The sequence below is a fragment of the Cyprinus carpio genome, chromosome A5, assembly GCF_018340385.1.
Source record: "Cyprinus carpio isolate SPL01 chromosome A5, ASM1834038v1, whole genome shotgun sequence".
NCBI classification, from domain to species: Eukaryota; Metazoa; Chordata; class Actinopteri; order Cypriniformes; family Cyprinidae; genus Cyprinus; species Cyprinus carpio.
In genome coordinates this window covers 11,781,735-11,806,379 of record NC_056576.1, presented here as the reverse complement: position 1 = coordinate 11,806,379, position 24,645 = coordinate 11,781,735, and the positions used below count along the sequence as shown (strand labels likewise).

General features: G+C 36.8%; 1 protein-coding gene and 1 pseudogene across 1 annotated transcript; one reads left to right on the top strand and one right to left on the bottom strand.

Annotated features, from left to right (window-relative positions):
• Window positions 1-2,160: 2,160 nt before the first annotated feature.
• Window positions 2,161-15,806, top strand: LOC122134563 (annotated as a pseudogene).
• A 2,397-nt stretch (window positions 15,807-18,203) lies between these two features.
• On the bottom strand, window positions 18,204-24,377 carry LOC109069712 (serine/threonine-protein phosphatase PGAM5, mitochondrial). Its single transcript, XM_042753798.1, is given in 8 exon segments — window positions 18,204-18,876; window positions 18,879-18,912; window positions 18,914-18,956; window positions 19,847-19,980; window positions 20,297-20,385; window positions 21,699-21,824; window positions 21,934-22,106; window positions 23,918-24,377. Coding segments are annotated over 8 exon segments (867 nt in total). The 5' UTR covers window positions 24,115-24,377; the 3' UTR covers window positions 18,204-18,805.
• Window positions 24,378-24,645: the final 268 nt, after the last annotated feature.

The window sequence follows — 24,645 nt, the reverse complement described above, 5'->3', positions numbered from 1 at the left end:
CTTAGTCCTGCGGGAGTGGAAATAAAATGTGATCTACAGCAAACATCCAGGGCGCCAGACTCCAGTGTTATAGTAACTAGTGATCTGTTAACCTAATTCTACATATCCGTCTGGTGGTAGTTCTCACTTCCTGCATGGAGAATTCAGCAGCTGAACTGTTCTTCCATTCCTCTGTGCCTGTGAATGAGCTGATCTCATTCCATCACTGGACAGAGCACTGATCTTGAGCTGTTCCCTGCAAATATAATGCTAATATAATCAACTGCTAAAACAATATGAGGCCCTTATATCAATCAAGCATTTTCTCTCAACTCTTTTTTCTCCCCCCAAAAAACAGAGCACTCTTAGTTTTTCCAGGCCTCAAATCAAGTCTAAAGCGATGCTGATAACTTCTTGTATACATGCACACTGTGTACCGCTTTACACATAGGTCTCAGAGTTTAGGTCCACTGTGTTTGTAACACAATTTTTTGTGGGTTACAATAATGCGACCTTGAGGATGCAATTACAATATTATGCTTTAGCACTACGGCCTCATTCTGATTGAAACTCAGGACTTGAAGCCCCAGGAATGTAAGTGTGTGACTGGGCGAAAATAGTGCCCGTTTTGTACAGGGTGATGTATTATAGATCAGATCAGATCCAATATCAGCTAGTATCTGGTTTGTGTCTATGGTTTGCAGATGTAAGATCTCATACAAAAGGTCTTTGGCTGACAGAATTTGACTTATTCTCTTTAGGGCTGCGCCTTAAAATGAATCCAATAAGGAACCTTTAAATACTACTAAAATGTATAACTTGAATGAATTTTTTTCTGTTGAGAGATCTTGGGAAATAGTGTAAAATAGGTTGAATGTGCTCTTGAAAGCGATGTTGAGTGTGTTGTACGTATATTTATAATATATATGAAACTCGTATTGCACAATTGATAAAAGAAAGCAAGCTTACTGACTTTCAGGTATGGACAGATGTATAATATTACTTTTTGATGGGGAAGATTTTGCCTTTGTTTTTTTTTTTTTTTTTTGCCCAATACTATGTTCACTTATTTTAAAAACACTTTCACTTCCTGAAATTCTCATGGAATCATAATTTTGTCATAACAGCCTTAATTATTGAAAATGTGTGCAAATATATTTTGAATAATGTGTTTTAATTGGGTGTGATATTTCGTCTTTCCCCTGATGTCTTCATTTCACAAACTCCAGTTGTCGGTTGTGTCTGTGGAACTGGACTTAACCATGTAATTGGCTTGAACTGTTTTATGTGTGTTCGGAGATAATAATATTGATCTCCATGTACGGTTAAAACTTTTAGACTGCTTTAAATGATTAAGACATAATGGGAAATGAAGCTTTACACACTAACATGTACATCTACCTTCAAAGGATAACACATATTCAGTGAAAGGGAGGGAACTGTTTTTAATTAACTGAAAATGTACTGTTAATTACTGTACTGATGAAAAGCACGAGTTTCTGTTCTGTGTTTATAAATAAGAAAACAAAAAGTTTGACTCAGCCTTTTTTATGGGATGTACCATATTGAGTGTAAAATATAAATCATGCTGTAAAATGATCACATCTTGTCTTTTGTCACTATTTAATGTTATTTGAATGAGATTTTTGTTTATATCATGTTGGTAGAAGGCACATTCTGCCTTTGATTTAATTGGTAAAATGTAACATTTAAGCTTTATGCAGTAAAACACTTTATTGTAGAGTTTTGCACAGTAAGCAGATGATTATATTATATGACAGTTTTTGATAATTTAATAAAACTACAGATGTTTACACATTTTAGATTTAAACTGAAAAAATTCATCAGGCACTTGCCAAATTAAACGTAATTAATGTGAAACAATACAGCACACTACAGTTTTTAAATGGTTTGTCTTTTCATAGTGTGTGTACTGCCTCACAAGCATTTGTTTGTGAACAACTTTTAATTCATTTTAAAACGTACACATCAATGAATAAATACATAAAGCAGCCACTAGGCAGCGCTGTTAAAGCCCGTCCAAAGCAGAGCAGAGACTCGTCGAGCAAGAGAAAGAGAGACTTCCGGGAGGCACATTTCGCTCAGCTTTAACTTGAAACGACTGTATGTCATCTCTGTGAAGCCCGTGTTTCCATTTGTACATGATTATAGCTGTTCTGATACACAAAGAGCCATTATCGAGTGCGAGATATTTAGTTCATGTTTTGCCACAATCATTTTCAATAGGCATGGTTGTATGGAAACTAAGCATGTAAGGAGCTCTTGCTGTGCAACTCATCTCTACCTGCAGCCTTCATACATTTTCAGACAGAAGCAGAGGTAATATTTAGATTTTTCTTATCTGGCTGAGTTTTAAATCACTCAATTGTACAGCTTATGGACCCTTTTTGTCTTCATGAGCAAACTCAACCTGTCATTGTTAACTTAAATGCGACGTGATGAAATCCTATATTAACGTTAGTAATTGCTATATTGTGGGATGTCATTGTCAGAGTATTGACTTTTAATATTGGGGGTTAAGCCTAGTCCGACTCTTTCGCGACTCGGTTCTTTCGAGCAGTTCGATTCAAACTATTCTGTCATTCTTTTACGTAATGACGTCGCATCGCATATTACGCAGAATGTTTTTGTTAATACATTTATGTGTGGCAAAATAGACAGCGGTAAAATAAATGTAAAATGTTTTAGTGTAATCATTAAAAAAAAAAATACAGCTTGTTTTGTCTTTCTTACATTTCTGAAAATTGCGACCCGCAAGGACATAATATGTGGAGAAGTTTAAATGCATCTCTTTAAAACCGTTTTTGCATATAATGCTTGGATAAAGTAGCATTTTCCACTCCAAAGTGGGTTTAATTTTGTGAACGAATCATTCAGATCTTTTTCGCGAACCTGTTCAGTCGTTCATTGAAAAGATCCGACTCACAAGAATCGATACTCCGTGCACCCGGCGATGAAACACATGAACCCTGCCCGGCGTAGTGAGCATGCGCAGACCGTGCGACGCGCATGCGCGGACCGAGCTGTAAACAATGCGACCGTTCCAGAGCGTCCGCGCGATTCACACTCATATAAACGTTTAAGAAATCACACATGAACATCTCGTGTTCACATCACGCAGGGCATCGCTGTTCAGTGATAGATGGTAAGTGGGTGCGAAAATGACGGGTGACATCTTCACCCCCCATGTTTTGATCTGTCATGTACATTAATCAGGAGCATGTAATATACAGACGTAAAACTACAATGGATGGTAGTTTGGGCGTGACGCCTCGGCTTCAGTAAACTTTTTCTATGTTGCAGATGCATGCTTGCCTCGCAGGTTATGAGATTTAGAGGAGTGTAGTTCAACCGCGACCCGGGCACGGATTTGTGCAGCCCACGGTTTTGATCCGTAACAATGCAAAAGGAGCTTGATGCTGTCAGTTTAACTGTTGCGATGACGCGACATGGCGTCATACCGTGTTTCATAAAACGGAACGGAAGTACATTATTTTAACAGTTCCATATGATTTTTTGTGCTGAGAGAGAGCTTTGTTTCCTGTCGACTGGAAAAACTATGGACAGTGGCTGCTTAAATAACATGATGATTTACCAATAAAGTAAGGGATGTCCTTTTAAATTACTACCAAAGCATATTTTAAAAAGTTACATTAGATGTAGATTACAAATTGCGGTTTTTGTAATTCCTCTCGTGGTTTTGGGATGGTCCTTATACAAATTTATTTTGTAATGGTTTTTGCTTAACCGAAACCTGCTTTTGGGTTTATCGGTGCTGTTAAAGGATGTTTGGTTTCTAAAAATCATCTATTGTTCTTTGGCAAATTTCACATGCATTGTAGCTCATCAAAAGCTCATTTTCATTGTTCTTGAAAAGGATATCAAGCAATATATCCAAGCTATTTCTTCGTCAAAGAACTCCCAAGCTCTTAAGACTGTAAACCTGTGCTGCCCTTTGAATTTATTTGGTTTAAACAATGCAATTTTGTCAATGTCATACAATTTTATAGATGTGTATAATGTTTTTAGATTTATTTAACATTTTTAAATGTATTCAATTTAATTTAATAATGTTTAATATTAATTGTATAATTGGTGCTCTTCATCCCTAGTTATATGTACTATATTAAGTCTGTATATTTGCATTTGTTGCTTGCATGTGTATTTTTTGGGATTGCCTTGACAATCAAAAAAGGAAGTATATTGTTTCTCAAAAGCACTGTTGGCAGTCCCAGCTAGCTAATGATAATGTTAAAAATAATAATTTGCCAGGCTATACTCTCTTTTCTGCTTTTGTACTTTCATATAGGCCTAATCTTTTTTTTTTTTTTTTTGGTCAGGTAGCTGTAGCAGCAAAAGCATGGACGCTGTCCTGAGCAGGTTGAAAGGTCTCACTGCTGATCAGTTGAGGGAGGAGATCAATTAAAGCCAACTTGAAATGTGGCCCCATCACTGCCACGACAAGAGCCATATTTGAGCGTAAGCTCGCCAGGGCTCTGGTGGAGAATGCTGGACTTACTGAGCCCGACAACAGCGGTGGTAATAGTGCCTCGTTGAACAGCTCTGGAAGTGAAGTGCCACCCAGTGCCACATCAGCAACCTCAGATTCGGTTACAGGTGAGGATGGGGATTTTGGGTACGGCATGGGCCTTAACCCACCTGAGGAGGAGGCTCTGAGTGGAACGGTGTGCCCTTGTAATGTGGAGATTCACAGTCGGAGACACAGACTCCTTCTAAAACTGCACAGGTGCCGCCCAGCTTTTTCTACGGAGTGTGTCCGTTGTGGGAGGATGTACTGGCTAGGAACGGTAATAATTTTTATCTTTACTTGTAACACATTCTTGAGGACACCACATGGTATGACCACAAAAAAGCATGGTAAAAGAATTGTGTAAAACGATGTACACTAGCATTAAACAGTTAAATATTTTTGAATGTTTTTGAAAGAAGTCTATTCTCACCAAGGCTGCATTTATTTGATCACAAATACAGTACAAATAGTAATATTGTAAAATATTATAAATAACTTTTGAAATGTGATTTATCTCTGTGATGGTAAATCTGAATATTCAGCAGCTATTACACAAGTCTCCAGTGTCACATGATCCTTCAGAAATCATTCAAATAGGCTGATTTGCAGCTCAAGAAAGCTGTTGAAAGCTTTTATTCAGGATTATTTGATGAATACAAGGTTCAAAAGAACAGCATCTATTTAAAATAAAAAGTTTTTGTAGCATTGTAAACCTCTTTGTCACTTTTGATCAATTTAATGCATCCTTGCTGAATTACTGTATAAAAGAAAATATGAAAAATCATAAACAAATTCTGTTCTCTCTTTAATTGGTTATTTTTGCACTATAGAGTTGTTAGTGCAGTAGCCTTTTGCATGCTTGCACTGTCCAGATAACTTAAACCTGTTATGTTGAAGTGAGATCGTTATTTTCCTCTTCCTCTTTAGAGAGAGCCCATGTGTACACATACAAGAAAGAGGCTTTGCAGGCTGTTAAAATGATGAAGGGGGCTCGGTTTAAAGCTTTCTCCAATCGTGAGGATGCTGAAAAGTTTGCCAAAGGCATATGTGACTACTATCCTTCGCCTAGTAAAAGCACCCCCTGTGTTTCTCCTGTCAGACCTGGCCTGGTGTTTAGCAAAGGTGAGGAACATCTCCATTATCTTTATCATTATCTTTATACATTTCTAATTTAATTTATAAATTAAAAAGTTTCATCTGTTTCAACCATGTTTCAAAATGAATATATTAGATTATAAATAAATATATGAATTTTATTTATTAAAATGTATGAAGTAAAGATTTATGTTAATCATGTATTAAAAACGTGCCTATAGTAAATGTTTATTTTTTTTTTTTGATAAATTCCCAAAAACCAGACCACCCGTCTATGATGGAGGCAGACACAATCAACAGGGAGAAGGCAAACAGTTTTAAAAGCCCTCGGACTCAAGATTTGACGGCCAAACTAAGGAAGGCTGTGGAGAAGGGAGACGAGATGGGCCTTTACTGAGCTGGTCTGGAGCAACCCACGTTACCTCATCGGGTCAGGGGACAACCCTACTGTAGTCCAGGTGAACGCTTTTGTACCATGATCTGTGTGTGTGCTTTTGGCTTCTTTGCAAAGTTCAAAGTCTTTTTCCAAACTAGCCTGGTATCTTAATATTAAGTTATTTATTTACAAATCCCAAATATTTCCACACACACCATTGTTCCCATGTGTATGAATTCAGCTATATACATTTAAGCATGTTCTTCAATATGTTTCTATTTTTTTTTCACAACACAGTTTATTTAAACGTATTAATGTCTGAATGCTGTTCTTTTAAATGTTTTTCTTTTTTTTTTTTGTAAATTTAACTGCAGGGAGGGCTGCAGGGATAATGTGATGCATGTGGCTGCTAAGGAGAAACCAGGCAGGCATTGTTCAGATCCTGCTGGACACTCTTGAGAACCCAGATTTCATGCGGGTTATGTAACCCAGATGAACTGGAGAGCATGCTGCAGAAACGCATCCGTATATCGTATAGACCTGTACCTCAATACGCAAGATAAAGCTGTAAGTGGTGCTTCTTAAATCTGTATTGTATTTAACTCTTCAGATATTGGTAGCATAGCATGAGTGTTGAGGAGGCAGCTTTCACATTCCTGGGGAAATTTTTGCTGGATACCTTTAAAAACTGAAGTGACTGAAATGGAAAGCCGCCAACACCATTAATGGTCATTCAGTCGGTAACTTAATACTGTCTACTATAGGTGCATTTACGCCATGTCAGAAATGCCCATAATAATGAGATTCCAACTTAAACTAGAATACATTTGCCTCTCTTAAGAACTCGTAATGGCAACACTTTCTGAGAGGTCCAATTTGTGACACCTGACTGCTGCACCGTCATGCAGAAAATGGTATCGCCTTCAGTAGTCAGATGCATGGCATTGCAAGTGTTCACTTGTATATGCCTCAAAAAAATAGATGTGTGTAAAATGTATTAAGGAGCATGTGTCCTTACAGGGGTCATATGATGCTACATGCACTTTTACAAGTTGTTTGAACTGAAATGTGTGTTGGCAGTGTGTGTACACAACCCCCTATACTGATAAAAAATCCACCCAGTGTTTTTTTTTTTTTATCTAATAAAACCTTTACCCCTTTCTCAAATCGAGCTGATCTCAGATGCCTGTCTGTGTGACGTCACAAAACAGGCCCCTCCCACGATAGTTTGATTGACAGTAGTGTTTCAGCACGGACTGGACTGGCATTTTACCTTAGACATGCCCTGAGTGAGCTGTGATCAGTCCACCATTGTTTCACCGCCAGAGCAAATGTAGACAAGAATGACTCCTAAGCGATTGAGGTAGGAGGTTCTGTTGTTGGATATAATAATGAACATAGCAGTTGTCATTTACTCCTGAAACATCTGAGCTGCTGAAGACGCAGTGGATTACATTTGTTTCTGAAAGGAATGTGCCCCCGATCTACCTAAAAGCATCTATGTTCGCAAGCAAAAATCATTCGTGATCCAGCTCACCTCCAGAAGAATTTTTGCAAATTGCCTTTCCTAACAATGTGCTAATTAGCAAGTTTGACGATGAATGCAGCTAATGTAAATAGTCTCTCCGTGCCCCGCTTTTGGAGAGAGGGGCGGGGTCAGCAGAGCTCAGAACAGGAATCCACAAAAAAGGAATCATCCATACAGCCTAATGTGATTATTAAACTTTAAAAGGCAATGACTTTGTTAAATAAAGAGTGCTGTAAATTTCAAAGGAAAAATGTGGGGCTGTTGCACATTCTACGGTCTCGCTGTCATAGGATAGATAGATAGTTGGATAGATAAATGTAAATAGATAGATAGATAGATAGTCCTGTAAACATCTGTACAATGGAGAAAGACGTATATTATTATATGACTATTTAAAATTACCTTTGGGAGAGGCATTATTTTTCCTATTTTTACCCAAAATAGGATGGATTAGCCATCATGGAGCGCTGTAATTACATGTAATGTCTGTTATCTGGTAACCAAAAGGACGCCCTCGCGCAGAAAATCCACATATGTATCGCAGAAGTAATAGAACCAATGATGCTTCAGGAAATTCCTAATATGGCCATCAGCTATCCCTGTAGCTGAATTAAAAGAAACGTTTTGATTGATGAAACATTAAGACAATAAAACACTCGACTGCAACAATATCTAGTTTATATGTGTTATTTTTTCTGCCAAAATCTGTTTTTGATCTGGTCGGAATTGAATAGTCAATTTTTAATTTTTAGTTTTATGCAATATGCGATGTGTTTTTCAGTCATGTTTTCTCCCTTTTTTCCAAACCGTGACAGACGGCAGTCTCCTTTCTTTGCAGAATGCGTTATATCCGCTCAACCAATCACAGCGCACCATTCCACACACTCTAGACAGTAATAGCGGCGCTTTGAATACACCCGGCATCCTAGTTTTCCTCATCTACTTTGTACTTTGTGATCCAACAAACAGGGCTGCATGATAAATCGCATATGATTGTTATGTGCATCTCGTCAGTAAAAGCCGGTTCTGTGATAAATCTCCATCGCGTGCTTTCAGATGGAGCAGCATTAATACACAGAGCCATACATCCCTGACAAGTTATGCAATATCACGTTCATAATCGCAGATGAGTCGCATTCGATTATGAACGCAATATTGCGTAGTTTGTCAGTGTAAATGTTTTTATTAATGTGATTAATGTTTTTGTTAATACAGCGTTATAGCACTAGTCAACTAAATTAATGTAACATGGCAAAGATGAATGCACTTTTGGTAGCTAGTTGAATCTAAGGTAAATGTCATTATCACATTAATGTGATGTTGTTCATGTATGTTCATGATGAAGTGTTCTTTTATTGTTGTAATTTTATAGCATTAACAAGATGACCCGTTGAATTCATTTTGGGAGCGATGACGATGTATTTTTAGTCCAGTACCTGATAAGATTAGTATTGACCAAGTGCAGAGCCTGTCATATGTGGATCAACTTACTATGTTGTGTTTCAATATGAAAAACTTTTATATTGATTCGATGGAAAACAAAAAAACAAACAAAAAAAATAACGTGTCATGGATTTATTGCATTTTGAGAAAAAAATTGTACAATTTTATAATAAATCTTTGAAAATCAAAATCTGGCTTAGAATTTTTAATGTTATTATAACCTAAAGATGCTATGTGGAAGTTTGAAACAGAAAATAGTGGTTTTCATTTAGCCACTTTCTTGGTAAAAAAAAAAAATTCAAACAAAAAAACCAAATTGATCAAAATGGATTTATTACGTTTTGGAACCAAGCTCTTCATTTGTAATTCATTGCTAATAAACATACTCTTTATTACAGTATAGAATATATTTTCTGCCTCATTCTGTGATAAGAAGCCACATTAGATCACAAAAGGAAGTAATTTCAAACACTTGACTGATGTTGTGAAGAAAAAACTATTTAGAAAGTCTCTTTTGTTGAACAGCAGGTTTAGAAACACTTCTCATTGTAAATCATTACAAAGGAAGGTGTTTGGCATATGTTGCTTTTTTAAATGCATGTTATGAATGGAAGGCGTTTATCATCTCAGCACGTAAGACATGGGCACACACAAGCAGAGGAAATTCTGAGAGAAATTCAACACAAATTTTTAAACGTAAAACCGAAATTCACAAGCTCATATTGAACCATGGATGTTGTACAGAATGGTTTAATGTAATATTGTAAAAATTGTGACATCCCTAATAGATAGATTATACAGTTTAAATGGGTCATATGATGCGATTTCAATTTACCTTTCTCTTTGGAGTTTTAAAAGCTCTTGGTGGATAAAGAAGATCTGTAAAGTTGCAAAAGACTAAAGTCTCATATCCAAATAGTATTCTTTATAAAAGTTAAGTCAACCACTCCTACCTAAAATGGCTCATCCTAGCACACCCCCACATGTCTACATTGCCCAAATGTTAACGCAAAGAATGAATGCGTAACTTTTATTCTCGCTGTTGCTGCTGCGTCCATGTTGTGGAGACGCTGTGTGTTTCGTTGTGAAAGCATAACTACTTTGTTTGGCCTTCCAAAAGAGGACACCTCTACATTTACATTCATTTACATTCATGCATTTGGCAGACGCTTTTATTTTAGCGACTTACAGTGTATTCAGGCTACACATTATTATTATTTTTTTTTAAACCATGTGTGTTTCCCTGGGAATCAAACCCAAAACCTTTTGCGCTGCTAACCAATGCTCTACCACTGAGCCACAGGAACAATCTGGGAATAAAACTTTTGAGCTTTTGAGGTGATGATGTAATGCTCTACCACTGAGATGGTTTTATGATTTATGTTGCGCGATACACAACGCAACGCGTAAAAAGACAGTATAAGTCATTATAATCAGTAATTATGTCCGGATGCAACAAATGCCTCATTTATATTGGGTTTTATTGTTTTTGTCTTGTCGAGCTGGGACACACGGCATCACAGTATGGTAAGTGGCGTAACTTTTCCGTCACACGCTTGAGGTATTCGGCCAATCACAATGCACTGGATAACTGGCCAATCAGAGCACATCTCGCTTTTCAGAACAATGAGCTTTTAAAAATCGTCGCATTTCAGAAAGGGCAATGAGGAGCAACAATAATGTACATTATGTGGAAAATAATGTGTTTTTTGAACCTTAAACCACATAAACACATTGCATTACACCAAATAGCAACGTCATATGAGCCAATGTTTAGAACATTGTTTGTGTCTGGTACATTCATTTTTATACCTAAAATATTTGCTAGGTAGACGGCTCACTAGGGTTTGTAATAGTGCCAACTAAATGCTCGTTCCTGTATTTCATAGGGATTTGAGACGCCTCTCCACTTTGCATGTAAGTTTGGCTGTCCAGAGGTGGTGAACATACTCTGTTCTCATCCAGACATCGACAAGAACTGCAAGAACAAGTACAACAGAAACCCTCTGAGGTACAACAGCTCTGATACATTAGCTTTCATGCTGAGGATTTCATAATTTATCAAAGATTTATTTATCAGTCATCTAATGTATTCCCTTAATTAGGTCATTTGTGAAAGAATGAAAGAAAAGGGTAAAGTTCAGGAGGTCAAACAGAAGATAAATGAATATTTAGAAGGTAAGTCACAATATATAGTTTTGTATTATTTTATTATACTTTAAAAAGGTAGATTAATTGTATTCCATATTCTAACACTCAATTCTGATTGGCTACAGATCGATTGTACATCCCCTTATTGAGAGCCACCGATAACTCCTCCAGCCTGTGATTGGTGCACCTTGGTCCCCCAGAGCCAATGGAAAACCTGTCACCACGGTTACCCAGAAGCCCAAAAGGATCCAGTTATGGCAGTCCCCCCGGGCCTTTGCTGGACCTTTAGTCCATCTAAAGTGAGTTTTGTGTAGAATATGTAGGAGTTTTATGCTATTATGTTTAGTTATGTATTACAACCTAATCAAATTTGTTAGGCGGATGATTTCAGACGAGCTTGGAAGACTCCTCCCAGAGAACGGGCAGACCATTTCCACAACATCCTGAAGTCTGACCCAGACCGTGGAGCTGAAAGAGTTGGCAGGTCAGTTCTAAGTTATAATTTATGGAAGATGGACATTACTTGTATTATAGACAAATATTTCATGTTTTTTGGGCATTTATAGTGTGCTGTTGAGCATTGATTAGATAACGGTGTTCTCTCTGTGAGCAGAGATCCTGGCCCATGAGCTCGGTCACCCTTGGGCAGAGTACTGGGATTTCCTGGATAGTTTTCTGGACCTGCAGTCAACCGAAGGCCTGAAAATGCTTGAAGAATACCTCAGTAAAAAAGACTTCAGGGAAGCTGGAGAAAATGAAACCAGAAACAGGTTTAAACACCCCATCTCCGGGTAAGACCACTGACTCTTAACAGTTATATTTTAATATCCAAATTTTTCAGAAAGCCTTTCAACTGTTGATTCCAGTAAATTTTTAGAAGACAGTTTTCCCATGGAGAATGTAATAAATTGTTCAAAAATGACAAAGACATTGCTAATTTTATATTATATTCTATTCATTAAAGATTCCTGAATAACAATGTATCACAGCACAACTGTTTTCAACATTGATCGTAATAAGCAATGTTTCTTGAGCACCATATCATCATATTAGAGTGATTTCTGAAGGATCATGTGACACTGAAGACTGGAGTAATGACTGCTGAAAATTCAGCTTTGCATCACAGAGATAAATGACATTTTAAAACGATAAAAGAGAAATGGTTATTTTAAACTGTAAAAAAGTTTTTTAAAGTTTTTTTCCCCCACTAACTTTTGCTTGTAAGCTTTGTCAAGGTTTATTACACCAAATACAGTCGTAATGTAGTTTTACATGAACATTTCTCACCTATTTTGTGACTTACAGTTTCACAAGTTGTTTGCTGTTGTAAATGATAGATTTTTATATGTAAGTTGTGACTGGCTTATGAGTTTGCACGTAAAATGATTTTATAGATAAGTATATTTGTGCAGTTATATATTAGGTACTGGGTAGGGAACTTTGTTTTGTAAATGTTAAAGTACATCTACACTGTACATCAAACTTTTTGATTTTCAAGACCTAGGGAAATCCTTCACTCCCTGATATTTTAAATTTCAGGCAAGCTGAAGAAGTTCTGTAACTCCATCTCCGTGGGGGCGTTTTTGGATGAGGGTGATGATATCAGCCTGGAGGAGATCAAGAACAGGCAGAACGCTGCCCTCACAAGTATTTCTTCCGTGTGCTCCAAAGATGGCCTGCAGGGGGCGGTAGGGGGGCTTGAGTTTCACATCCTACCAGTTTCCCACAGCGCTGACCTCATAGAGGTGGCGGCGGAGCAGGATCTACTGCTCTCCAGCAGTAAAAATGGCCTGTGCGAGCAGGACCCCGGGGACAGGACTCCAAACGGGGACAAAATGTCCCCTCGCATCTGCAGTTCATCAAATTCCTGCATTTTGTCACCAATCTCAAACCTAATGGCTGAGTTTGAGAGGATGTCTCTGCTGGATGAGCCAGACAGGACAAACAGGGAGAGAAGAAGAAGTGGAGGGAAACGTCACAGAGACGCTCAGGCCACAGAGCTCACCTCCGGACTGGGCCGCCTCTCGTTGTCCTCGGAAGACGACTCTGTGTTTGATAAAGACGGGACGTCAGTGTTACGAGCAGCAGAGAATGACGGATTGGAGAGAAAAAATGAAGTAGATGTGAGATCCAGTGCACGTTCAGACGAGTACTTTCTGGCCAATGAGAGGTTGGAACCTATGAACCAACGGACTGTAGAGACTCCAGGAGGCGAGCGCACAGTCTGTGCCAGATCAAAGTCCTGGGATCATGGGGGAAGAGACCTCAGCTCCTCAGGGTCTTCCAGCTCCTACAGATCACTTGACAGTTCTCAGGACTTCATACTGCGGACTCCTCCTAGAGTGATGAACAGACTCTTCATTGAAGGGTGAAAGGAGCTTATGATCATTGTGATGCTTCAATATAAAAGCTTGACTTATTTCCAGTAGTATAGCAGATAACTTAAAATTGTGATATCTAGGCTAGTTATGGAATTTTGTAAATATTAGGCTTTTATGGTACACATATGGTACATTTTGGTGTCTTGTGACTTTATTTTAAGCATAGACCTTAGTCAGGTTAGATGCCACATTGAATTGTATACAGCTAAAACGAAGCTGTGAGGGATAGCCTTACGGTCTACAATGGCACACTCAGTGTAAAGGACCAAGATCAAATACAATTTTCATAACACAACTTTAAAAACCATTTTAAGAAGTGTTTGTCCATCAAAAGTGGACAAAAGTCAGCTGAATAATGTGTATGTTGTCAAACTACATTACAGTCCTTTGAACACACTGTAAGTTTATTCCTCACAGCCTTGTTTTCATTCCTGTAAAAAGTTAAATATGCTGCTACCCTTACTAAGGTGTATTGGTCTGTAAGGCCCTGTCCCACACGAACGCGGTTATTTTTAAAACCGCAGCTTTTTCTACGCAGTTTGGCCATTCGTCCACACACAAACGCAGCACCAGGTCACTGAAACCGAACATGTTTGAAAACGTCTGCCAGGGTGAAGATTTTCAAAAACTCTGCTTGCAGTGTTGTCGAGTAGACAGCAAAACCAAAGTTTTTGGCATGTGACCTCGGAGCCTGCGCTGTTATCTCCGCTACTGGAAACTTTCTCAGGCTTCTGATTGGTCAACATGGCTTTACGGTTGAGATTATATCGCCACCTGTTGGCTTGGCATGCTCTTGACAGAGCTTCATAGCACGCGTTTGCGTTTTCATGTGGTTGGAGATTTTTTTAAAAACGGAAGGAAAAATTCAGTTTATAAAAATACCCGTACGTGTGGACATTATTTTTGTAGTAAAATAGATGGTTCTAAACCTAGCAGGTCTCTACTGAGTGATTAATTTAAGCTAAATATGCAACCCAGTTAGCCATACTGGCACTCATTTTTAATTTATTCATCATATTCATTCAGTTTTTTTTTTTTTTTTAAGTACATTTATTTTTTTATTTTTGTATACATTTGTATGCATGTTGTTAATATAAGAAATTTTACTTGAGCACAAAAAAGCATTTTAGAATTTCTGAAGGATCATGTGACACTGAAGACTGGAGTAATGACTTGAAAATTCTGCTTTAAATAGAAATAATACAAAAACACATCTTTGACCAACCATTTGCTGTAAAAGGAAAAAAAAACTTTTATTTAAGCTCGTGTTCTGTACATTTTGTGGATAGTCTGACTTTTTTTTTTTTTTTTGGCTTTAAACATTCACTCGTTCTTTCTTTTTTCAGGGATTCGCCCACCAAGTTGGACAGAGAGGTTTTGTCAGCTTTAGGAGGCACAGACATTGACCCTCTGAAGTATCCCAGCATTGACAAATGGAAGAGCACAGTTCAGGCATACTCCCACTTCGAAATGCAAAGGTAGGCATGTGTGTAGCTCAGTGATGAGAGTTACTGTTTAGTACATTACACTACTATTCACAAGTTTAAAGATTAAAAAAAATAATAATAATTATTAGGATATTAATATTTATTCAGAAAGGATGCATAAAATTGATCAAAAGTAAGATTTCTATAATGTAACAAATGATTTCTAGTTTAAATAAATGCTTATAAAAAAATTCTTTTTTGTTCCAGAGTCATGATCAAAATATTTTAACATGGTTTCTGTAATATATTAAATATATTAAAACAGAAAATAGTTATTTTAAATTGTAATAACATTACACAATATAATGTTTTACTGAATTTTTTTATCAAATAGTTGCAGTCCTGGAGAGTAGGAGAAAAAAAAAGCATTTAAAAAATCTTCATGACAACAATAGGCCTTTTTTAAGAACATCCTGTGACAAATATTTATGTACACTAAGAGGTCTGTATTTATGTTTTCAGCTGGCAGACTCCTGCAGGGTACAAGAGCCATATCAGGGCTCACTCAGTCACCCCTGGCTCCCCCGCGAGCCGCTTCAGTCCAGCTCGTCACATGTGCTCGCAGGACGTCTGCAGTCCCGGACGCTACAGCCCAGCACACTCCAACTACAGTCCTGTGAGCTACATCCAGCGTATACGACTCAAACATTTTGGTGACGCCCCCATTTAACAAACGCTGTCCATCCCATCCAGCCCAATTTCTACCGATTAGTAACTGAAATAACAAGCGTAACAATTCAATATGGGATGGAACGTCGCCAAGGAGGACAGTGTCAAAACGGAAGCCATCAAATGCTCAAATTGTGCTCCTAGTGCTGTTCAAACTGCAGATAGGATCTCGCAGCAGGCCGTCCTCCAGTTTTGTATGCTCCTAGGTTCGTAGAACACAGCTCAAGTAATATGCACATCTCCCGGGGGTTCCCAAATCATAATATATAAAAATATATATATATTCGGTACTTCTGTGTATGACACCAAGTGTGTTGATCTGTGATGGTCATATAGATTTTTTCTAACCTTTTTGTTTTGTTCTTTATCTATGTTTGTGTGTGTGTGTGTGTGTATGCTTCTGAGATTTATCTGTGGATTTACCAAACTGTGTCTTTAATGGAAATGAACAGTTTCCTACTTAACACAGTCATTTAGTCAGTATATAAACACAGAATCCCAGTGCTAAATTAAAATAACGTAGTAGTAAATTATTGAATTATTTTTGCTAGTCAACTGTCAGTAGCACAAAATGCTCATTTTAATGGGTATTTAATGGTTTTAATGTAAAAAAAAAAAAAAAAAGTCAACTGACTGCCATTTAAGTTATTTTTATTCTTTAATTGGAGAACTGCCTTAAATTTCTAAAAGAAAAGACCAACTTCTGAATCTCAAAAGCAGGTGTTATTCATGCTTTGTTAATAGCAGCCTTAGGTGAAAAAAAGCAAGAGTTCTATAACGTATGAATATTCTCCTTTTTATTTTTAAGTTCAATAAATGTGATTTATCATTTCTAAATATGCATTTGTTTACACTTTTTTTTAATTCTTTTCTGAGTTTGACACAGTTCACCGTGAATAACAGATGAGACTCGGTTTGCGGAAAGACGTGAATCTGTATAGTTTGTAATGCAACGTTGATGAGTGATAGTGAGTGTGGATGGCAAGTCGGTACTGTCTTGTTACGTTAATGTCATGATAGCTGTAAGACTTGATGATTGTGGATCTGGAGTGTTGTGTTCGGAAAATATCATTGTCTGTCATCCTATCATAAATGGCCAATATTTCAGTCTCACCGCTAGATCATGTCAATGCGATTCTCACTGGCTTCTGAAATGGATCCATTTGCCAGATTCACCCCATTCGTTTTGGAATCAAAGCTACTTGACTAGAAGCAGAAAAGCTCCAGGTAGTTTCAGTTTTTTATGTGATGAAATATCTCAACGAATTGAGTCCAGAACATCCTCTGTGGTACTTTCAGATCATGTGATCTATTTCTTTGGTGCCCATCATTCTCAGTGTAGTGCTGGTCTGTTGATCTTTGCTTTGTAAAGCTTTAGTGCCTTTGATTATGATCTGTTAGGGAGGGCCTGTGGCTTCTCAGTGTATGACAGATGCACTGACCACATACAAGATGAATAGACCTTTTTTTCTGTTTCCTAGTATAAAATAATCAGTACGGTAGCATTGGCATATGCAGTGTCCGAATACCTCTTAAATACGATTGTAAGAGAAGAAAAAAAGGTTTACAGTTTAGTTATTGCTTGTGTTGTATCAATGCCAGCCTTACTTTTTGTTAAATGATGCTTTGTAGTGCCAACACTGGTGAATTGAAAATGAGTTGTAGTTTATTGTTGAGAATTGACTTATTTTTGTTGTCCTGGGCTTTACGTTGCATGCATTTCTAGTCCTATTTTATTACAGTATACGTTAAAGGAAAGTATTTGATGTTCTATTGACGAACGATAAATAAAGTGCACAGTCTTGTAACTTTACTGACTTTGACTGTACAAGAAAAATGTCTTTATGGAAAACTAGCAAATTTACATTTTGTTGAGGTACAGAACACATTCTGATTTGTCCTATTATTTTATTTGTAAACAATAAGGTATTTTTTGTCTATGGTCTACATGACTGTTCAGAAGTTTAGAGTCTGCAAGATTTCTTAAAATTTATTTTTGAATTTTTTTGAAAATTAGATTTTTTTTTTTTTTTTTTGTAATTTTATTCTATTTTTAAGAAGAAAGGTATTTTTTTTATATGTTATTCATAACTTTTTATTTGTTTTGAGTTTTTTTTTTTTTATTGTGTTAAAGTGTTAAAATAATCTTACTCACCCCACACTTCCAAACAATAGTATATCTAAGTAAACATTATAAAAACAGCCAAGAAATGTCTGGGCCATATTTCATCAGCCCACTTAGTGTTTTTTTTTTTTTTTTTTTAATTTACATTAATATTTGTTTAAAAAGTACCTTTTTTGGCACAAAAGTCACAGTGCTAAAATAATTTATAGTCCTAAAATAGTCATGATGCCTTTTTTAGTAGTATTATTGTATTTATTTATTTTTTCTTTTCAGGTAAAATATGACCTGGAAATTTTTTTAATCCGTTATCTGAATCAAACAACGAATGACACTACTAAACAACTCAATGATTTTTTTTTTTTTTTTTTTTTACTGCCATAAACAACAATATACAAACATTAATACAGAGTCATCCTAGAACCTTTCAATGGCAAGATTCTCATCTTTTTTTTCTCATCTCTTTGCTTCTAAAACAATCATAAACAATTCCATGTGAACAGTGCAAATACACACCAACTGTCTCTACAAGGCCTCCAGAGTTTGCATAATGCTGCTGGAAAAATACACCTCATCATAAACAAAGTACACTTGCTGGTTAATTCCATCTTTCCATGGCTGTTATAGACCAGACAAAGCATTGGCATAGGAGTGTGTAATTGAAGAAATATCAATAATTCTTAACTTGCTTGATTTAAAAAAAAATACAAAATTATTACACTCAAGACACTTGTGGAGTAACTGATCATCACAGCAACAGATAGGAGAGTTGCAAAATAAATTTTTCACTGAAATCCTCTCTTAAATTGCAGCTATATAAGATCATTATTAAACAAGCAAAAGGTGTTGGTGAATATTAAATCACATTCTGTGTTCTGGAATATTGTGAATCTAAAACGGCATTTCAGGAGAACATTTAAGGACATTTTCCGACCCTTTGCAACTCTTAATTAACATCGGTCCATCTCAAAGATCCTTCGGTTCTAGGCTGTAATGAGGCATGATGGTCTAGCTTGAGAACGTCATGTCCGGGTGAGTTTATCTGGAGGCATGAAGCCCGAGTCTCCCAGCGCTCTGAGAGCCACTCGGCCACTGGCCGAATCGTCAGCCAGGTGATGCTGCCGTTGTTTCAGGCCCATCCTCAGCCAGCCCTCTGGAGGAAACTGCAGAGCCCTGGGAACACACATTTCAATTATATTCATGCTTTGGCAAACACTTTCTTTGAAAGAGCATAATTAATCTGACGAGTCATGTCAACAAACAGATTACACAACATGGCTGAAATATTGAAAAGTTACACCGATTGCAAACTAGTACAAGAATCAAGAAAATTAAGAGTCATAACCACACAATGTAACTAATAATCTAAATGAAGTATTTATTAAATAAAAAGAATGAATACAAAACTAAACAAATAACAATATAATGCAATCAAGAAATATATTTATTAGCAATTAGTCGTAACCACACAATATAAGAAACTAAATTATTTAATAAAAATAATTTTAATAAATGAAAATTTATATAATACGAATATTTTAAATACATTTTTTCTATTCTCTAAAGCTTAACTCTTGCATTAGAGGTATGAGCAACAGCAATAGTGATGTTTGATCACTGATAAAAGGTTGCAAACAGTTTTTCATGAATTCCATATATTCAATATGGAAGCCCATTTCTACCACATAAGAAAAATATGTTTGAGAACATGCTTAATTATGAGAAAGAAGTCATATAAGCCAAAATATCACATTCTTGACCAAGACCCAACTATTACTTTTTGTCATATTTCTTCATGATCTCATCACATAATTATGACTTAGTATCTCATATTAATTTCAATTTACTATTATGACTTTGTCATAATTATGAATGACCTTATGTGGCTGAAATAGGCTTCTATGGAACTTTTGCAACCACACACATAACAACACAAAGTGATCAGAGCATACTTACGATTCCATTTGATTTTCATGGACTGCAGAAAATGTTTTTTTAAAAGCTTCAAAGAGCACAAAAATGAAGATTAAAAAGACTGCACTGAGTAGCAAGTGAACACAAACCTGCACACAAAATAGCGGATGACATTAGCATGACAGACGATAATCTCGTAGCTGTCCTCCTTCTGCTTGGGGTCAGCTCGGTGGATGTAGCGGCGGAACGCTGCCTCGATCCGTGCGCCGTCCTCGTGGTACTGCTGAAACCAGCACAAGAGTTTCACAACCATCCACGTGAGGAGAGGAGGGACTCCACAGCCCACTCACCACCAAACCAAACTCAACATTCTCCAGCAAACATTTCAGATAGCAAGCTTTAGGATGACCAGCGGAAAACAAGAACATTTGATGCTTGTTGAAGAGATTTGAGATGGTTTCATTGTGGGTTTCGTTCGCCTTAGCAGTTTGTTCTGTTATGACTTGCGTCATCAACAGAAACTCAACACACAAAGCCAATCAAACGTGGGGACTAACAGACAGTGCCTTCAGACTGGCTAAGTAAGACTTTGCACTGACCACTGCCTCAGGTTTCCAGTGCGTGACAGGTGGGACGGGCTCTATGGGTGCACCCTCTCGCAGTAAATCACAGCTTACAAGCTCCACACCTACAACACACACATGAAGAAAATAACCATTCTGAATCTCTACAGTGGCCACATTGTAAAACATAGAACTTCAATTCATAATAATTATTTTAGTACACAATACAGGAATTGTTCAAGCCTAAAACTAACAGACTGAATTGTATGTTTTCAGTCAGTTCTAGAGGTGGGCAATATACTGGTAAACACGATAAACCGAAAAAAATGTAGCAACTAGTAGAAATTTTGGATTATCGTCTCCATCGTCTTTCAAGTTTATCCTTTTCATGCATTTTTAGACCTTTCCAGTTTCAATTTACATTTTTAAATGCCTAAAGCGTGTGCACCGAAAGCCACCTGTACTAAATTGCATTCTCTTTTTGCCCTTTTATATATATATATTTTTCATATAATACTTAAAATATCAGTTTTTGCTATAATATTGAAATAATCAAGAATTGTGAAATTTTCATGTCATCTAAAATTTTGCCATTGTGACAACCTTATTTCAAACAAAATAACTACTGTGATACTTATATATACTGTCATTCTCTTGAAATAATACTCATATCGCAATATAGATTTTAGGTGATACTGCCACCCCCTAAACTCACACAAAGGTATAAGACTACAGCGCACAAGTCATTCTGATTTGCTTTTATGGTGCTTTTTTTTTTGGGTCATTTTTTAGAGCCTGACATTATCCATCCCCATTCACTTTGACTGTACGGAGGGAAATTGGTTTTTTTTTTGGTCCTGACATTATCCATCCCCATTCACTTTGACTGTACGGAGGGAAATAAACTTTTTATTTTATTGTTGGTGATAAACTTTTTCTTTGCTTCTTAATGCAATGCCAGCTTCTATGGCTATATTCATGGTGAAAGCCAGGTTTAGCTAATTAAAAAAATAAAACTACATAAGATTTTAAATAAGATTTTTTTTTAAACTTTTTTTTTTTTTTTTTAAGTATCAACAGTTCTCCAAAAGGGATATAAGTAATACAGTCAAGTAAAATATGTTTGATGGACATAAGATGTGGAAGATATTTAAATGCGAGATGTAAGTTTTATTTTTGGGGTGGACTAACCCTTTAAGCATCTGTTTTTCTTTATTAGTTATTACTTTTTCATTTAGTTTAATAATGCACACACTTTGACAACAAACGCACAAGTGTGTTCTTTTAAAAGAGACCACAGTCATGATTGGGTCATGCACAGGTATTAATACATCTCAGCCATTGTGTGTCATAATGTAATTAAATTAGGTAAAGAAGAAAATGACAGGTTTAGCTGACTGGTTTAATCCTAGATCAGCTCTTCAGAACGAGTCTGTACCTGGCAGGTATTTGCTGATGATGTTGGCTGTTTCTGCAGCTCTGGTCATGGAGGAGTGGATGAGAACGTCATACTTCAGTCCAAGCATTGCTAATCTCTGTCCTGTATACTCCGCTTGTTCACGTCCTGCAGTGAAGACAGAAATCAGCATGTGATCTATTTGGTGGCTTAATGTAGCATCTAATGGATTAGGTTCAGCATTTCTGTTATTTGATGTATGCTGAGGTATCAGTACCTAAAGGTGTCAGGATCCTCTCTTTATCTCCATCCCCCTTGAGGTTGTACTGAGAGTGTCTGATCAGGAAAATGTGGCGTGTGGCTTTGGGTTTGTTGTTCTCCACATCTGGACTTCCAGTGTCACCAGCACTCTCCTTTCTCTTCCCATTCACCATAGACGAGGGGTCACGTCTGAAAGCGCCAAAAAAATGTTCAAACTGTCAAATAGGGCCCAGAACTCAAAATGTTCAAACTAGCCATTCACAAAGTAGGCCGATTGTACTTAGTTAAGTGGAAGTTTTGTAATTATTCACTTACCCCCATGTTGTTCCAAACCCGTAAAAGCTCCGTTCATCTACGGAACACAATTTAAGATATTTTGGATGAAAAAAGGGGGGCTTGAGACTGTCCCATAGACTGCCAAGTAAATAACAGTGTCAAGGTCCAAGGCACTATGCTGATTTGGAGAGACACAGAGGAGAGGAATTGTTGAATAAAGTTGTTATTTTTGTTTTCTTCATGTACAAAAAGTATTGTTGTCGCTTCATAACGTTACGGTTGAACCACTGATGGCAGATGGACTATTCTGACGGTGTTTTTCATACTTTCCTGGACCTTGACACTGTTATTTACTTGGCAGTCTATGGGACAGTCACAAGCCTCCCGGTTTTCATCCAAAATATATTAAATTGTGTTCCGAAGACGAATGAAGCTTTTACGGGTTTGGGACGACATGGGAGTAAGTGATTAATAACAAAATTATCATTTTGTGGTGGAGTAACCCTTTAATTGTAGAGTTAGACTGAGAGAACCAGGACACTTAAGATGACACTCTTCAAGACACTGTGCGATTAATTTCTTGGACATTTAACCACTCGATATTTAAAAAGTTAACACATTCTCTCAAACCTTATATTATGTTGCAAGTCAACTTGACTTATTTCCATTTTTGATTGGATGGAAATGCTGGTTGACCTATGATGTTTTTCCAGAAGTTTTGTAACTCCTCCCTCATTTAGGGTCATTAAGAAAGTATTGCTAATTGTGCATACAATATTATGCATATTATGTATTTTTCTTTTATGGTTATGATATTTGGGTCAATTTGACCTGCGTATTTCAGTGTTTAAGGCAGCAGCACAGACCCAAAGTAATATCATTTTTAAGGTATTTTACTACCGTCTAAAGGCTAATTTATTGGTGAAGTGTGATTTAACCTTAAGGGTATTTAAATTTACATTCATGGTGTTTTTTTTTTTTCCCAGGAAACATGTGCTTCATTGAAGGCGTACATTTTTATTGGTTAAAAAAAAAAAATAGCTAAAATACTGTTTATAATATTGATATGTTACAGTTTTAAAATCACATTTTCTTATATATATATATATATATATATATATACATATATATATATATATATATTTTTTTTTTTTTTTTTTTTTAAAACATATATAGATTCACAGTTTTATAACTTTTGATTCATTTGATTTAATCTGGTTAATACTGAATCCCACCATGAAAAAACTGTCCCAGATTTTGAACACAATACAAGGGTCGAGCCTATATCTGAAGCTGGAACTGTCAGCTGGCAGACACTTTCAGAAGTGCTTAGCACATTATGTAAAAAGAAACTATATTAGTGACAATTAACCAGGTTTAAGACTAAATCTACCTGAGTCAATGAAAGGACACTGACACCATTTCAATCACTGCCAAATGTGGTGCGGCTTAGTGGTTCAAGACCTTAAATCGAAGCCAAAGGTAGTAGGATCAAACCTTAAACTGGGTGATTAATTAATTATCACCACTGATCAAGGCAGGTAGACCTCAGACTAACACTAACGTACCATAAATGGTTTTTGGACATGATGCCATAGCTATACAAGAATGGTTTTAAGTTCCTATGTTTATGAATGGAATATGTTCATGATATTCTTCGAGAAACCTTAAAATACTATGTAAATATAACAGTACTCAATCAGAAATAGGTTTCTATAGCTTACTTGTCCCAGTTGTTATCCCATCCGTTCGCAGTGGGCCATGCCGGAGGCTGCGCTGCGTGCACGGCAGCCAGGGTCTCTCTCAACCGGCATCGTTCTCCGAAGTAGCCGTGCTTATCTGCAGCGACCGCCGCGCACACGAGCACCGCGGATCCGCCGGCGATCCCGCACGCTAGACTGATCGCTCTCCGAAACGACATGACTCAAAAGACCGGAGGCCACGGAGAGAGTAACGGCTGCTCTTCAGCGCTATGACGCACTGAGTCCCTCTGCTGAGGAAGTGCTACCGTTTCCTCCTTTCGCACAACGTCACGCGAGTAATAACCCGTTACTGGTGTCTCGTCATGATAAATATCTGAGAGAATGTATTTGGACTCCAGAAATAAATTATTTAGATAAAAACTGAACTTCCAATTGCAGTCACGACTACATTGTGTGAAGACTGCAACAAAAAAAACACATCCTGTCTGAAAATAAAAGCCCCCAGGATACAAAGTAACAGTTTACATGTTGTCAGTTTTATTCTTCAATAAATTAGGTATTAAATATTGGATGTATTTCATTTGCTTATTTATTTAACTACGTTTCAAAACATTTTATTACAATTAATTACATGTTTATTTTATCATTTATATATTCTGCATTATATCATTCCATTTAAGCAACTGTAATTAATCTAATAAAAAAAAAAATCTAATAACAGGTAATACCTACATGAATAAAACTAAAAT